Source organism: Coptis chinensis, chromosome 6, assembly GCF_015680905.1.
Source record: "Coptis chinensis isolate HL-2020 chromosome 6, ASM1568090v1, whole genome shotgun sequence".
Classification (NCBI taxonomy): Eukaryota; Viridiplantae; Streptophyta; class Magnoliopsida; order Ranunculales; family Ranunculaceae; genus Coptis; species Coptis chinensis.
In genome coordinates, this window is record NC_141461.1 from 10,150,563 (window position 1) to 10,168,998 (window position 18,436).

At 35.6% G+C, this 18,436-nt stretch overlaps 1 protein-coding gene across 1 annotated transcript; it reads left to right on the top strand.

Annotated features, from left to right (window-relative positions):
* LOC147491380 (auxin-induced protein 15A-like) lies at nt 1–650 on the top strand. Its single transcript, XM_086566033.1, has one exon. The coding sequence runs from the start codon at nt 85–87 to the stop codon at nt 445–447; it is 363 nt and encodes a 120-aa protein (XP_086422159.1). The 5' UTR covers nt 1–84; the 3' UTR covers nt 448–650.
* Nucleotides 651–18,436: the final 17,786 nt, after the last annotated feature.

Sequence of the window (18,436 nt, forward strand, 5' to 3'; positions counted from 1 at the left end):
TCTTTACATATTCATAAGCGCAAAGAAGCATACAATTCCAAGCAACCAACAGTCAAGCAATCAACATTCAAAAATATATCAAAGATGAAGAACACCAGCATGTCTAGCCTTCTTAAGAAGATTATGTGTTGTGGAATGAAAAGTTTCCCCTCTGCAGATCTTCCTGAAGGTCGTGTCAGAGTCTATGTTGGGAAAGATGTTCCATGCAAGTTTGAGTTAGAAGCAAATTATCTAAATCATCCCCTTTTTGAGAATCTACTTGAACTTTCTGTCGATGAATTTGGATACTCGTATAATGGTGCATTAAGGATAGCGTGTGATATTGATTTATTTCAATATCTTCTGGAGCTTCTCAATAGTAGAAATCCATCAGCTCATTATATGGAATTGCAAGATCTTATAACTAAGTTCTATGATGGAAATGGTGATCAAAAGGGTGCTATATAAGGTAGCATTGGAATAGAGTCTTTTTCGAGGGCAGTCACCTTCTTGTGTTTTGTTATGTAGATCGAGATCAATGCCTTCTTTTCTAGCTTGTTTATACAAATATTTGAATTCTTTTACATTTTGTTGTAATCTTCCTAAAAAATTAGAAGGGAGAGATGCAGTTGTATTATTAGTACATTCTTTTTAGAGTTAGTTCACTTATGCGCCTCTGTCTCTACTGATTACTAATTGGTCCTTTACTATTTCAATGAACTGGCTTATATGTCTATTTGATCCAGCGACGAATATTAGAATTTGTTTGAGCAACTCAAATGAAGAATTCATCTTAATGCTTGAGTTTTGGTGAAAAAAGTAAACAGAAGAGTACTCGACTGAACGATAGTTTTAGTTGAAAATAACTTTGACAGAATCATATTTTTCTTTTTCAATTATAATTCGCCGATACAGGAGTTAACTTGGTGTCATTTGGACTTTTCCAGCTTCGCTTATGTACTAAGTACTCTCCTCAAATGTGAGAATTGAAAGTCATGTGATTAGGCAGAGTCAAGCCAATTGAGTGATACAAATGAAAAAAATCCTTGTTTTATTTGAAGTTCTACTTGTAAACGCGAAGCATATAGTAGGATACAAGATTTGATGAGATGCCATACCACAGATGATGGTAGGAAAATTATGCACTGTGGTCAAATATAGAAATCACTATTATTAGCATGAGGCATCATGTGCACAGAAAGAATGCAATCTCATTCCACATACCATCATCTGACTCATTATTCATTAATCTCTTGCGTATTCGATCTTATGTTAGTTTTGATCTTTGCATTAAATCCAAATATTTCCAAGCACTAAGCCACTTGCCATATCTTCTAAAGGAATCTGATCTTGACCCTCAAACCAAATGATTACTTGATAGTTAATAGTGCTCATGGGTATATTAATCTTTAAGTATAATTCGCAAGTTGGATGCACTCATGTGTTGTATTTGGGGTTAGATAATTAAATAGAAGAGAAAGACAGAGGAAGAACGGACTGTCAAAGCGTGTGAATACACTGTTCTTAAGAAGAGATTTCGCCCCCTCATATGGTGGAAAGGCTTCACAAACGTCTCTACTTATAGAATTCAATGACTGAAGTAGACTAAGATACATTACAATAGGCTACTCTAGAATAATAACACAACTCTCTCTAGCGGTTTGAGGAAGAAGAGATTGAAAGAAAAAGTTTTTGGGTTTCTTCATTGAGTCTTTAGATAAGGACATGAGTAGGTTTGTTTTTGTTTCTAATACAATATTAGAAATCTACTGTAATAAGGAATTCAAAATTTGCTCAATAAGCAAAACTAGTTTTGGGAATTAGCTAAGCCCACTAACATATCACACATGAGAAGCCCAAACTCAAGTCCGACCCCGACAAAGTTAGTGGTAGCTTACGAAAGTGGGACTATTACACAAACATAAAGTAGAAGGGAATATTCATTGTTCTACTTCTCCACTTTGTAAACGCAAGTAGTTTGAAATACATGAAAGAGAATTCCAACATCATGTTCTAATTGTAACAACCCTCATTTCTTCTTTATTGTTAAGATCAATTACAGTTATATTACGTAATTAAAAAATAGTTTGTCTCTATCATTGTTAAACTTTACAATATGCTTGGACACAAAGAAAAAACAGGATGTAGTAAACAAGAATAATTTGTTTAAGTGGAATCATAGTACAAAATATCCCAATATATCGCGATATTTGGAGATATCTATCCAGATTTCAGAGAAAGATATATAAATATTACGATATGTTTAGAGATATATATGACTGCAAATATCAGCAATATTTTGATAATATTTGTAATATTTGTGATATTTGGAGATATTTTGCGATATTTAGCGATATTTTGTATATATAACAATTTTATTTAATATTTACCATTATATTTCAAATAAATATAAATAATGTATCATGATATATCAAGAAATATTCACAATATCTACGATATTTATCGATATTTTGGATATATCCACGATATTTGCATGTGAAACAATGTCAAATATCCCCAAAGAGAGGGATATATCCACGATACATATCTAGAAACTAAGTATCGATAAATACCCATATCCTGATATTTTGTACTATGAGTGGAATACTTTGTGCTGAGGTAAAATAGGGGCTTAAGGTGAGAGTGATATAAGAGCATTCCCAATGCATGTGATTTTGAGGGGAAATAGTAACTTGTCACCTTTACAAGTCAAAAACAATGACCCAATGCAAGGGTGACTATGGAAACGAGGATAACACTTGTTGCTGAGATTGTCACTAAGTTGCGAACTTCGGACGACGGACTCTTTTATTCCATCTCACGTGTTTTTTTTTTTTTTTTTTCAGACGGAATGTGTGTGTGTGTGTGTGTGTTTTTTTCTTTCAAACGGAGTACTTTTTTCAAATTTCCCATGATATTATAATTGTTGATAGAATTTTCCAAGATATTATAATTTAAGGTTCCAGAATTAATTAATAACTCATGATCGAGTGTGTTACCCTTCGTCCATTAATTAGAAACTAGTCTCTTTTGTACGTGTCTTCGCCACGTTAACAATTTCTGATTTTATTTTATTTTTCATTAATTTCTGGACGTGAAACTACCATTTTACCCCTGCAAAAGACAAAATAAAAAAATAAAACAAACAAATGGCATGAGCTGTAATATTTGTATTTGGAAAAGGATAAAATTGGAAAAAAAAATAATGACGTGATGAATTCACTGTTGAAGCCCTCGTTTTCTTTAAAGAAGTTAGATGAGTCAAGTCCTCTTGTTGTTCTATTGTTTATTTCTGGACTTCAGGAAGGAATATCAGTTTTCAAGTTTTGATATGTGATCCCAAAGAGAATGTCACCGGCCTCCAGAACATGTCCAATATAATTGCAAAACCGTATACAGTTATACTACGTTCTGATTCTGTTTTAAGGGGCGTGGTTGTGGACTGTGGTGTACCATCCTACTGATCAGAGTCTAGGTTTGGGCATTTGGAACACTATAGGCTATCCTAATTTGAGAGCTTCATTTTTCATTTTTTGGACGCGCGACTATGTAATCGAGATTTAGCACCCAAGATGCCTTGTTAAGGCTGCTCTCGTTTTCGCGATTAGTCACTTTTTCTTTTTGTTATTCCGGCTCTACACTTAAATTATTCATAAAACTAGGTTTAAAACCCTAATTCCGGTCTTTATTAGCTTAAAACCCATTGACTTTATTAATTACACCTAAAGCCCACCCGATTTTTTGAAATGTGAAATAAAGGTTCCAACTTCGGTAAATTTCGAGTTTAAGTCTTTTCTTTGTGTTTCATTTATTCAAAATGCCCATTTTACCCTTTTCAAATTTTTCCTCACAAACACCTCTCTTCTCAAAATATATCTTCATCACCACACTCCAACATACACTAGCTGTCGACCTTCATCTCCCACAATCAAAGTAATCACTTTGCCTCTCCATCTTCTTTTCTCCCCACTCTCTTTTTTTCCTCTAATCATTCTAAAAAAATGAGTGTTTTTATTATTTATGATTTTGGGTTTCAAAATAACCTTTGAAATTTGGTATTGATTGACTTTTTGGATTTCATTACAAATGAAGCATTTCCTCTTTATGTAGATTAGTTTTATTGTATACTCCTGTGATTTCAAGCGGTTGCTATATATATTGATTGTTTAATTTAATATCTGATTTTCTTTACTTTGAATTATTGATATTGTTACTACATACTTTGTAAAGTTATACGTTGAATACATTGTGTAATATTCTAATTGTGTTTTCAAGGTCATTTAACTCATATTGTTTTTGGCACTTGAAGAACAATGTTGGTTATGTTATACAGAAAGATAACAAATTGAGAAAATATGTTGTGAAGCTATTTTCTGATTGTGCTTATATAGCTTCTCATCATGAATTTTTGCCTTGTGCTGAAAAGTTGAAGAAACATGGCGGTTTTCCTATGCAAAGGTTTTTGACAGATATTAGATTGGAAAATTGGGCAAATGCATACTTTCACAGTGCTAGATATGGTAAGATACATGTGCTCGACACTAACTGATCAAATGTTTCAATGAATGATATGGATCACTAAAGAGCGCTTCCTGCCTATTATTCCTATGCTTTTTGGAATCATGGAAAAGATGATAGAAATAACTTGGAACAGATTGGAGGAGTCTATGAAATGGAATTCCGTTTTATGTCCAAAATTGGAGATAGTACTGGTTAGTAAGGTTGAAGCTATAAGGACTTTGAGGATGGTTAGATCAAATGAAAATCAGTTTCTAGTTCATAGCGACGTCATTCATTCAATTGATTTAATGAATAGATCATGTACTTGTAACTATTAGCGTGTCGATAATTTCCCTTGCATACATGTTATCGCTTGTATTGGTAGTAAGGGTGATTCCTTTTATAGCTACATTGATGAAGGATATACAGTGATCGCATTCAGGCAATGTTACTCACATTCTATCAAGTCAGTTTCGAATGGTTCTATGCCAAGACATATGCTTGATTTTCCTACGGTTTATCCGTGTAGTCCGAAGATTGGTCCTGGTAGACTCAAGAAGAAAAAAATTGAAAGCACCGGTGTGATTCGTTAGTCTGTGATCAGTTTTGATGTTCTCGGCAAACCATATTTTTTTTGTTATCTTAATTGAGATTTTTAAGTATGGTCTTCTGACATTTATTAATGAGAAATTGATACTCATTGTATTCTTTTTATTGAATGTTAGATACTCATTTGAGATTATTCGTTAGTCGTTTTTTTTTTCATTTGTTATAATGGAATTTATATCCTGTGAAATTATTTGTGTTGCAATTGTAATTAAGAGTGCAACATTCATGTTGCAGTCATAATTGATAGTGCAACATTCTAATTGATATTGCAACATTCATGTTGCAGTCGTAATTGAGAGTGCAACATTCATGTTGTAGTCGTAATTGATAGTGCAACATTTTAATTGAGAATGCAACATTCATGTTGCAGTCGTAATTGAGAGTGAAACATTCTAATTGACAGTGCAACATTCATGTTGTAGTTGTAATTGAGAGTGTAACATTCTAATTGAGAGTGTAACATTCTAATTGAGAGTGTAACATTCATGTTGCAGTTGTAATTGAAGGTGCAACATCCATATTGCAGTGGGATGTTGTACAAGAACCATGCGTGAGACTTACTTTTGATGTAATGCTAGAACTATGCGTGAGACTTAATGCTATATACACATATAAACGAATCTTGGTGGATTTGAACCACCATTCTCTTGGGATTCTTCTCCCAAGCGCTCTACCTTTTTGAGCTAAAGATCCATTCTTTTTATGTTAACTTCATCACGATAATACTTATAGTACATTTGAATCAAAAGTAATAAGTACACTTTCTATTGTGTATAACCATTAAGTTCTTTAACATTCATATATGAGTACATGTAATCTCAATTATTTGATGTCAATGTAACAGTGCAACATCCATGTTGCGATGGGAATGAACGAGCAACATCCATGTTGCAGTGGTAATTGACAGTGTAACATTCATGTTGCAGTGGTTGTTGCAGTGGTAATTGACAGTGCAATATTCATGTTGCAGTATTAGTTGACAATGGTTGTTCCAGTAGTAATTGACTATGCAACATCCATGTTGTAATGATAATTGATAGTGCAACATCCATGTTGTAATATGAGTTGACTGTGGTTGTTGGAATGGTAATTGATTGTGCTACATCCATGTTGCAATGGTAATTGACGTATAGTGTAACACCCATGTTGCAGTAGGAGTTGACAATTGAAAACAACATGTAAAATCAAACAACAAGCATTAACATTTAAGCTTCATGTTCATTTAAGCAAAAAACAAGTTCATTAAACCAAAACACAAAATACAACTAAAATTTTATAAAATTTTAGTTGTATTTTGTGTTTTGTTATATATATATATATATATATATATATATATATATATATGGAAATTTTAAATTTAGTTTCTCACTTTTGTAATAGTTGGTTGTTTTTTGTTTCGAGTAGATCTCGGTTTTTAATGTACAAAATCGGTGGAATCGCCATTAATTTCAAATTTCAAATTTCCATGTTACACTTTTCATACTTTCAGTTTAATTTGGAGGAACTAGGGTTTGTTTTTTTGTTTTTAAACTATTTAGATTTCTGTTTGGGGAAGATGGGGTGAGGGACAAATTTGTAATATTACCAAAAAATTGACTGGGTGGGCTTTTAACATAATTACAAAAGTCTATGTCTTTTATCCGAAATTAAATTAGAATGGTGGGCTTCAGGCCCAATCTCTGTAAATTATTTGCGTTTGTCATACATTTAAGTTATTATCGGAAAAAAAGGCATACATCTAAGTTAATGGTAGGATTGGTAGCACAAGTCATATAAAAAAGAGAAATCAAGAATACTATAAGCTAGGGTAGGAGTCTGCTAATTTTTGTTAGGAATATACAACTTAATTGTACTTACTCTTTACCAATTACCAAACTATACAAACCTTTTGTCTTGTAAGTGTCTTGTACTTCTTAATTAAATCCGAGCCTAGTGTAGATACACTATGTCCTTAAGACAGATTTTCCCCCTCACGGTGCTTGAAGGTTGATGGGAAACTATCTCCCAAGATAGAACGGATTTCCTTCTATAGAAAGCTAGCACTTCAATTCTATAGACTCAAATGAACACAACATAGTATTTGACTAAGAAAGGGAGGGAGAAGAGAAAGATCGAACTCGTGTGATCCGGTATCTTTTCTCTCAAATTCATCCACTATTTATAGGTGAGTGGTGCCTTTTCGAAACAACACAATGACTCTTGGGAAAAAGTAAGCAACTCTTTGAAAAGTCACATGTTTCGAAAGGACACACCATTTCGGCATATAGCAATCGCTTTCAACCGGTGCCTATTTTTCGAAAGGTTGCACCTTTTCGGCATGATGCACTGTTTCAAACCAGTGCACATTTCGAAAGGTCGCACCTTTTCGGCATAATGCACTGTTTCAAACAAATGCATCATTTTGAAAAGGTTTTTCTCACATTACGTACTGTTTCAAGAAAAAACCCATTTCATCTTAAGTGGGGTAACTTGGGAGACAAACTACTCATTCATATTTAAATGGATTTGAGCAAATCATTTTTCTAACAATCCCCCACATGAATGAAAATTTGGCTTCTTCTATCATAAACATCGGATTTCTGTTCTTTTACAAATGAAAAGATACCGCATCAGGTCAAGTAGCATGGGAGGCCTTGAACTTGCCTTAGTGAAAGACGATTGGATTTAATTGGACGATCGGTGGAGCTTCAATTAATGTTCTTGAACTGTAGCCGTTTGTATAAACCTAGACAATCATCTTCACGCCAGCATCTCGAATATTGTTGGTTGTTCTCACGTTTGTATTCATTTTGGCCTTGAACACTTCTTGGTTTTAGGATAGTGCTTTTGAGACATTTGTCTTTAAAATTCTCATAGAAGCGGCCCCACTTCGTACTAACATAGGTGATTTCTATAAAGAATATCCCGCAATACTCCACTTGGATAACATAACTTTCCAAGATATAGTAAATCATTAAAAGCTTGACTTATCCCGGTTCTCGCGGCAGGATATGCACCTTTGCCTTATATAGGAATGGGTTAGAGTATAATATTACTCCCGAGTGCTAACTTAGTCACAAACATAATTCAGTTGGCCCATTGAACCTAGATCTTGGGATCTCCAGTCAACTAGGTTGGTTTTTCCATTATGATGACTCTTGGTTGATTATCTCAAAAAGCTTTAAGCCCATTCCCTTGATAATCTTTCTACTTGCTCTCTTGTTAAACCTTTTGTAAGCGGATCCGCAATGTTATCTTTTGACCTTACATAGTCGATTGAGATAACTCCATTTGAGAGCAATTGTCTAACGGTATTATGTCTACGACGTATATGTCGAGACTTCCCGTTATACATGCTACTCTGTGCTCTACCAATAGCAGATTGGCTGTCACAGTGTATACACACTGCTGGCACAGGTTTAGCCCAGTTTGGAATATCCTCTAAGAAATTTCGAAGCCACTCTGCTTCTTCTCCAGCCTTGTCCAATGCTATGAATTCTGATTCCATAGTGGACCTAGCTCGCTATGCACGTTTGTTTTGAGGATTTCTAAGAAACAGCTGCACCTCCAAGTGTAAAGACATATCCACTTGTGGACTTTGAGTCTTTAGTATCAGATATCCAATTAGCATCGCAGTACCCTTCTGGAACGGCTAGATATCTTGTATAGTGCAAACCAAAATTCTGAGTATACTTTAAGTATCCCAAAACTCTCAATATGGTACGTAGTCCAATGATCTCTGCCATGATTACTCGTATATCGACTTAGCTTGCTCACAGAGTATGCTATGTCAGGCCTTGTACAGTTCATGACATACATTAAACTACCAAGTATACGAGAGTATTCTAGTTGAGATATGCTATCTCCAATTATTTTTGGCTAAATGAAGATTTACGTCAACTGGTGACCTTTTTTGTGTGATGTTATATTTCTTGAACTTGTCAAGAATCGTCTCAATGTAATGAGATTGTGATAGAACAAGTCCATCCTCCATCCTAGAGATCTTAATTCCTAGGATAACATCAAATGACACACCTAAATCTTTCATGTTAAACTTACTAGACAACATTTGTTTGGTAGATTTTATGACATCCATATTACTACCCAAAATTAGCATATCGTCTACATAGAGACAAACAATGACACATCCCTTTTAAGTGCTTTTGACATAGACACACTTGTCACACTCGTTTATTTTGAAACCGTTTGACAATATTGCATTGTCAAATTTCTCATGTCATTGTTTAGGTGCTTGCTTTAATCCATATAAAGATTTAACAAGCTTGCAAACTTTCCTTTCTTGTCCAGGAGCAATAAACCCTTCGGGTTGTTCCATGTATATTTCTTCATCTAACTCACCATTCAAGAATGCCGTCTTTACATCCATTTGATGTATCTCAAATCCATGTATTGATGCTATTGCTATTAGCATCCTTATGGAAGTTATTCTTGTAACCGAGAGTAAGTGTCAAAATAATCCAATCCTTCCTTTTTGTCTAAAGCCTTTGACCACAAGTCTAGCTTTATACTTGTCGTCGAATGATCCATCGGTCTTAAAATTTCTTTATGAATATCCACTTATATCCCAAAGTCTTGGAACACGGTGGTAAATCTACCAATTCCCATGTATGATTTTGCATTATGGATTCAATCTCGCTATTTATTGCTTTTTCCAATAAGTAGCTTCGGAGATGACATTGCCTCCTTGAACGTTTGAGGATTATTTTCCAACAAGTATGTTAGAAAATCAGGTCCAAAAGACGTTGGCGTCCTTGACCTTTTGCTTTCGTCTAGGTTCCTCCTCAATTTCACTTCGTGTAGGATGGTTACTAGTTGTAGCATCTAAAGTTCTCTTTGTTGAACTTGACTCTATACACATGTTATCATGGAAACGTCTTTTCAAAGAATGAAGCATTCCTTGACTCTATAATTGTATTAACATGTATATCTTGAATCTCGATTTATGAACCGAAAACGATATGCACTACTATTGTTTGCATATCCAATGAATACACAATCAATAGTCTTGGGTCCTATCTTCACCTTCTTAGGTTTAGGGACTTCCACTTTAGCAAGACACCCCCACACTTTTAAGAATTGGTAGGAAGTCGATGACCTTTCCACAATTAGGTATGGTGTTTTAAAAGCGTCTTCTTGTTAGGAATCTTGTTGAGAATGTAATTGGCGGAAAGCAAAGCTTCCCCACAAATTTTGGGGTAAACCCGGAACTTAACAACATAGCATTCATCATCTCTTTTAGAGTTCGGTTTTTGCGTTCCGCAATACCGTTTGATTGAGGTGAATAAGGAGCCGTAGTTTGATGAATGATTCCATGTTCAGAACAGAAACCTTCAAAAGGTGATTCATATTCACCTCCTCTATCACTCTTTATAGCCTTAATCTTTTTGCTTAGTTGATTTTCAACTTCATTTTTATAGTGTTTGAACACTTCAATTGCCTCATCTTTACTTCTCAACAAGTAAACATAACTATATCTAGTGCTATCGTAAATAAAAGTAATGAAATACTTTTTACCACCTCTAGTCTGCACGTACTTAAGATCACATATATCTATGTGTATTAAGTCTAGAGGTTCAGTACTTCTTTCAATGGAATGAAAGGATGATCTGGTCAACTTGGATTTTACACAAGTTTCACATTTATGGTGTGGTTCTATTTTTAATTTTGGTATATAGTCCAAATTAATTAATCTACGCAAAGTATCATAATTAACATGTCCTAATCTACCATGCCATACATGTGAAGACTCAATCAAGTAAACGAAAGATTCAACTTTATTGGCTTTTTTGGCAATAGTAAAACAAGACATCCTAAAGAGCCCATCCTGAAGATAGCCCTTTTCCACGAATACATCATTCTTAGTTAGTACAAATTTATCAGAAACAAAGACTAACTTAAAGCCATTCTTGCTTTCAATGACCGAAACCAAGTTCTTGCGAATGTCAGGCACATAGAGCACCTCATTCAGAGTTAGTTCCTTTCCAGAAGTCAACCTCATCACCACCTTTCCTTTGCCTTCAACCTTGGACGTAGAAGAGTTTCCCATAAAGAGTTGTTCTTCCTTTTCCACAGCATGATAAGTGGTGAACATCGACTTGTTGGAGCATATGTGGCGAGTAGCACCAGTATCCACCCACCATTCCCTTTCATTTCCAATCATGAGACATTCAGAAACCACAGCAGATAGGTTCATGTCATTAACATTGTTAGAAAGCGTGTCCATTGTCACATTGGCTTCGATCTTTTTGCTTCTTATACTTCTTTGGCTTGCGACATTCACTTGCCTTATGTCCAAATTCCCCCACAATTGTAGCACTTGCCCTTGAACTTAGTAGGCGTACTACTCTCTTCACCTTGAGCTTTGTCTTGGTGCTTCCTCTTTCCCTTAGCACTTGATCCTTCCACAACATTGGCCTTTGCCACCATGGGATCCTTGCCGCTTCTTCCGAGATAGGCGGTTATCTTCCTCATCCTTAGACGGACAATCGGTTCTTCAAGATTCATATCTTTGCGTTTATGCTTAAGATAGTTCTTAAAATCCTTCCAAGATGGTGGTAATTTCTCAATCATAGCAGCCACTTGGAAAGATTCTCCTAGGGTCATTCCTTCAAAGAATGACATCATGGAGGATTACTTGAAGTTCTTAGACTTGGCTTATGACGGTCTTACTATCCGTCATTTTGAAATCAAGAAATCGCCCAACTATGAATTTCTTCATGCGGCATCTTCACTCTTGTATTTCTTGTCCAACGAATCCCAAAGTTCCTTAGCATCTTGAACACACTATACACAATGTATAATGAGTCATTGCCAACCCACTAAGGCGTAATTTCTACACAAGAAATCAGCATGAAACCAAGCATCCTTGGCTAAAACCTTCTCCTTGTCGGTTTCATCGGGGCTTACATCGGGAGCCTTATCCCATAGAAACCTTGCCAAGTTCGGGGTAGTCGATAGAAGAGCATCTTATGTTGCCGACTTGAAATCGGTTCCATTGAACTTTTCGGGCTTCTCCCCATGAGGAACATAATGGGAAATAGCGGTAGAGAACGATGCTTGGCGGGAGTAACTAACTGTGGTGTTGCCATATTCTGAAATATAACTACACTTTGTTATTTCCTTAAACCAAAAAGAAAAGAAAACAGAAACAAATTCTGTTCGGTAAAGAATAAGAAAAAAAAGAAATCTGTCTTAAGTTGTTAGGAATATACAACTTAATTGTACTTACTCTTTACCAATTACCAAACTATATATACAAACCTTTTGTCTTGTAAGTGTCTTGTACTTCTTAATTAAATCCGAGCCTAGTGTAGATACACTATGTCCTTAAGACAGATTTTCCCCCTCACGGTGCTTGAAGGTTGATGGGAAACTATCTCCCAAGATAGAATGGATTTCCTTCTATAGAAAGTTAGCACTTCAATTCTATAGACTCAGCGAACACAACATAGTATTTGACTAAGAACAGAGGGAGAAGAGAAAGATCAGAACTCTGTGTGATCTGGTATCTTTTTCTCTCCAAATTCATCCACTATTTATAGGTGAGTGGTGCCTTTTCGAAACAACACGGTGACTCTTGGGAAAAAGTAAGCAACTCTTTGAAAAGTCACATGTTTGAAAGGACACACCATTTCGGCATATAGCATCGCGAACCGGTGCCTATTTGAAAAGGTTGCACCTTTTCGGCATGATGCAAGCTTTCAAACCAAAGGTGCACATTTTGAAAAGGTCGCACCTTTTCGCATAATGCTGCTTGTTTTCAAACAAATGCATCATTTTGAAAAGGTTTTTCTCACATTACGTACTGTTTCAAGAAAAAACCCATTTCATCTTAAGTGGGGTAACTTGGGAGACAAACTACTCATTCATATTTAAATGGATTTGAGCAAATCATTTTTCTAACAATTTTAGTATATTATGAAAACAACACAGTACAAAGATAGATGCGAGAAAAAGTGGCATGTGGGCTACGATCTTTTAGTATTACCCCCCTACTAGATGTGCCAATTAGGATTTACCCCAACTAGATGGGGAAATTAGGGTCTCCCCCTGAATACACACAAAAAAAAAGTCAGGAGGGAGACCCTAATTTCTCCATCTAGTTGGGGGAAATCCTAATTGGCTCATCTAGTAGGGGGTAATACTAGTTAACCCTAAAATGAATCATAGAAATACATGGTTACCAAAAATAAAGAATCATCTATTCTACATTAGTTATAATGTGGTTGTCGGGAAAAAAAGTTAATCCGACCACTCCCGATGTAGTGGTGTTTCCGAAAGCTCGAAAGAGATGGAGATTAGTTTTTTTTAGGAAGAGAGACCGCCACCAACGTTCTGGTTGCCTATGTACCCAGTGATGAATCCAGGATCAAGTCTCTTAAAAACGTAGTTCTGGAGGCTGCAGAAGCTTCCGTATATATAGCAATCTCCTGCCTTGGCGGCCAAGAAAGTGATTCTCGGAAATTGCCTTCCTTTTTAATCCTAACATGATTCTATCCAAAATAGGATCATTCCCCAAGATTTCATTCTATCCTTGTACAAGATCTTATCGGATTGCACTAGGGTTCCGGACGGATTGGGTCCATGAACTTGGGCCACCCGGATGGGCCCTAGACCTGTTGTAAACTTTGACAGATTAGAAGACCAGATGATCCAAAGTATTTTTTAACAGCCACTAGACTGGTCTGCCACTGGTCCCACTCCCGGTCCGTGGTCCGAATACACTTTGGACCGAAAATATAATGTATGGTACACATAGCGGCGTAAAGGTTTGAGTCAGTAGCCGTGGCAAACACCATTCGCACAAACCAACAAATCTTTAACCTAAACCAACAAAAAAAAAATTTAAAGATTTTTATCTATTATGAGCTCTACATATATTTATTTCTTATTTATTTGTTTTGTTTTTTTTGTCTGTTTTGTTAAACTATTTTTTTTTTTGCTAACCTGTTTTGTTAAACTCAAACACCCTTTGCACCACACTTCTTTCAAGTTTTTTTTTTTTTTTTTTTTTTTTTTTTTTTTTTTTTTGTTTAAAAAACAACGTGGGCATGTGCCAGAATACTAATATAGCTAATAGTATTAGTTGAATTAAAAACCTGACGACCATTTGGCTTTTTTCTCAAAAAATATTTTTCTAAAAAAATATTTATTCTAAAAACAATTTTTGAATAAACATGTTTGGTTTAGATTTTTTTTTAAAGCTATTTTATCAAACTAATAAATTTCGTGATATTTCTCGAAATATCTTGGTATATCTCAGCATTTTTCACAAATGGCACCCGCACAATCCATATGTCTTTGGTGCCGAAGTAGAAAGAGAAGAAAAATCTGTTTTTTAAGTTGAAAAACAAGTTTTTGTTATTTATCATAAAATATGTTTTTTGGATAAAAAACTACTTTCTACAAAAATAGAGACCAAACAAGTTTATTTTTTCACTAATAAATGTTTATTGACAATAAAGAAATAGGATCCAAACACCCCCTAAGTATATGAATTATATATCTCGATCAGTTGCCTTATAACCTACCGTATAAACAATGACAAAACTCAAAAAAAAGAAGAAGACAACGACAACGACAATGAGAAGAAGCTAAAAAGTACGTAGTCCTCAAACTGACTTCCTTCAAACCTGGATAACATATGTGCAATTGCAAAAGCCACGGGCCTCGCAAGCAACGCCATGGCAGTATGGCTCCCCTAGTACGTGTTGTACGTGCAACCTCAAGCAATGGTAGATCCTCGTTGCCATTTGTGAGCATCTAGTTAGGTAAATCACACATTAAAGTCCCTCGATTCACTTCACCCTTGGTCATCGAATCTATCGTATTGTTCAGATTTCACCACGAGCGAATGGGCTAACTTTTTAGCAGCTACTCTAGTCATACCCGACACGTATTTCTCTCGTGAAATCCAATTGGACCCGAATCCTAAACTTGCGAACTCAATTTGTTCAATAGATCCATTTGTTTTAACGATAACCACAAAATTCGTGCCACTTATTGTAGTAGCCAAATATCATACCAACCGATATATCAACTCTAAATTTTAATTATAAACCGAGATATCGACATAAGGATCGATATCTCTCTTAAATTTATGTGTTGCAGGAAAGAGCGGGAAAGAAAAAAGAGGAAGAGGAAGAAGGATACGCGTCAGCAAATGATTGGAGCTTTGATGAAAAGGGCAACTATACAAGGAGTGGATGCAGAAGAGAGAGTATTGATTTTCATTTCTATGTTTCACATTTGAGGAGAGACAAAGAGAGGAATTTGATAGATTGTAAAACTCCATTGTCGATCAATAAGAAAATAACATTAAACTTGAGTGATTCTCTAGATCATTACACTTATTTGGTCGAAACCCACAGCTAGTAATTCTCCATCATGCTGATGTTTTACGACATTTGCAGCCAATTGATTGATAATTAGCTCAGCGGTGCATTTTGCAAAACATTCTTTTGTATCTGTAGCCACAACACATCTTGCTGAATCATTACTTCCAGTTAACAAAACAAACACACATTGATTAATTGTTTCAATATTTATGCAATTTTGGATCTCCCTATTTGCAAGCCAAAAGTTACCGCAATTCGATATTTCTACCTTTGATACTTGGGAGTTCGATGCGGCTACAACTCCCTCCTTACACAAATACATATGCAACGACAGTCATTCCTAAAGACAAACCACCCATTGCTTCTCTATTGTGTTTCCCTTGGAGAAAAAGAATCCACTTTTTAAATAAGAAGAGTTAAATTGAATTGGAGGAGAAGTTGGGTGGGAGAAGAAGATAAAGAAATTTGCTGGGCTTTTTGGAGAGAAAAATAAAAGGTTATCAGTTAGTAGAGTTTTGGTGATTTTGTTCTTGGAAAAAGAGATACAAGATTTGATAATTCTCCAACATTTATGCTTTATGACACTCGCAGCCAATTGATTGATAATTACCTCAGCAGTGCATTTTGCGAAACATTATTTTATATCTGTCACGACACCTCTTGCTGAATCTTCACTTCCAGTTAACAAAACGAACACACACTGATTAATTATTGGTTCGATCTTTATACAATTTTGGGTCTCCCTGTTTACAAGCCAAAAGTTACCTCAATTTGATATTTATACCTTTGATGTTGGGGAGTCCGATACGGCTACAACTCCCTCTTTACACAAAAATACAACGACAATTATTCCTAAAGACAAACCACCCATTGCTTCTCTATTGTGTTTCTCTTGGAGAAAAAGAATCTACCTTTTAAAGAAGAAGGATTAAAGAGAGTCGGAGGATAAGTTGGGTGAGAGAAAAAGATAAAGAAATTTGTTGGGCTTTTTGGAGAGAAAAATAAAATGTTATTTGCCAGAGTTTTGGTGATTTTGTTCTTATAGAAAGAGATACAAGATTTGTGACTACAATTTTTGGAGAAGGAGGTTGGTTTTTTTTTTTTTTTTTTTATTTGGTGGCAGAGTTTCAAATTTAAGACGAGAAAGAACATTTGAAGTTAGACTCATGTCTATTGTCGAGGAGGACAAGCAGGAAACTATATATTTGAGAACTTAATGCAGGTAGAGGTCGGCCACAATCTCAGCTATATTAAAAAAAAAAGTTAGAATTAGGCAACGGTAATATTAGGAGGCGGTAGCAGCAACGATCATATTTCTTATTTAGTAATGGGCTGAGTGAGTTGGGCTAGAGATTATTGGATTACAAGTTTACAACTAGCCTGGTCTGGTAAACTAAAACTGACCCATAGTGACTCTCTCGTTTCTCATTTTCTGTGCACACACAAAATTAGGCCCATAGACAAGTCCATTTAGATTAGAAATGAGTCAAGTCCTCTTTTTGTTCTTTGTTTTCTGGACTTCAGGAAGGAATATCAGTTTTCAAGTTTTGATATGTGAACCCAAAGAGAATGTCACCGGCCTCCAGAACATGTCCAATATAATTGCAAAACCGTATACAGTTATACTACGTTCTGATTCTGTTTTAAGGGGCGTGGTTGTGGACTGTGGTGTACCATCCTACTGATCAGAGTCTAGGTTTGGGCATTTGGAACATTATAGGCTGTCATATTTTGAGAGCCTCATTTTTCATTTCTTGGACGCCCGACTATGTAATCGAGATTTAGCATTCAAGATGACTTGTTCTGAAGGTTAAGGCTCCTCTCATTTTCGCCGAAGAATCACTTTTTCTTTCTGTTCTTCCGGCTCTATACTACTGTAAAATTTTGGATATATATATATATATAGTTGGGAAATGAGAATATACTTTACTTTTTAGGTCTGATTGTTGCCTTGTTGGTACAGAATAATCTTTATTATTCATCAAATACGACCAACGACCTCAAGTATCCGTTTTACACTAATTGTCTAATTCAGTGAATCCAACTACAATCCTTTACACATCTTTTTACTTTCATTTTTCTTTCATTAATGTTAGGAACTTCACATGCATGTTCTTCCCTGACCAGACAGGCAAAGGAGAGGTGGTAGGGAATGGATCAATGGATTGAGAGGATGGGCAAACATTCATATTATTTGCATTTGTTATGCATTTAAGTTGATGGTAGCACAAGTCATGAACACATGCGGCCAGCCTGTCTCTACTCCCTCGCACAGGAACCATGGGATTTTCAATTCTTATACCTTACTTCTTGCACCACAAACAAGTACACAACACAGTAGTACTGAAGTACACAACACATATACACACTATTGAGTACGCCGACCCTTCATAACCTATAATATCAACAATTATTGAGATCCCCTACATGAGGGAGCAACACTGGGCCCTTTCGCAGAAGCACATAGGTAGTCAATAGGAATGTGCCATCAGTAGACAATAATCACAATTAAATTGAAACTCTAATACAAACGGGACTGAGATTCCCTTTTCATCCTGCATTTATATCGTGGCATGGACTACTGATGGCCGGACTGGTGAGAGTTATGGTTCTTGAGTGAAAATCAAAATATATCACACCCGTGTAGGGCGTTAGGTTGCAACTTGGCCTTGTGAGGTTAGAATCACTTATGTGTCAAAAGTCATAATAATTAATTTATATAGAAATACGTATCCGTGTGTATTGCAATGCAAACCAACGTTATCCAAATAGTAAGTCGAAATAGTAGGTCTAAAAAGTAGATCCGTGTAACACTACTCCGTCAGAATTATATCACATCTAAAGGATGCTTCTTTCTCTAAACTCTTCTAAGCAAATCAAACACTGCTTAGTGCTTGCTGGGCCTGTACATTTTACTCCCAATAACAAGCCCATTTAAACTATGGGCTTTTATTGCTATCTAAGGACAATTCGATTATTTGTACCTAAATCATGGATTCAATAACAAGAAA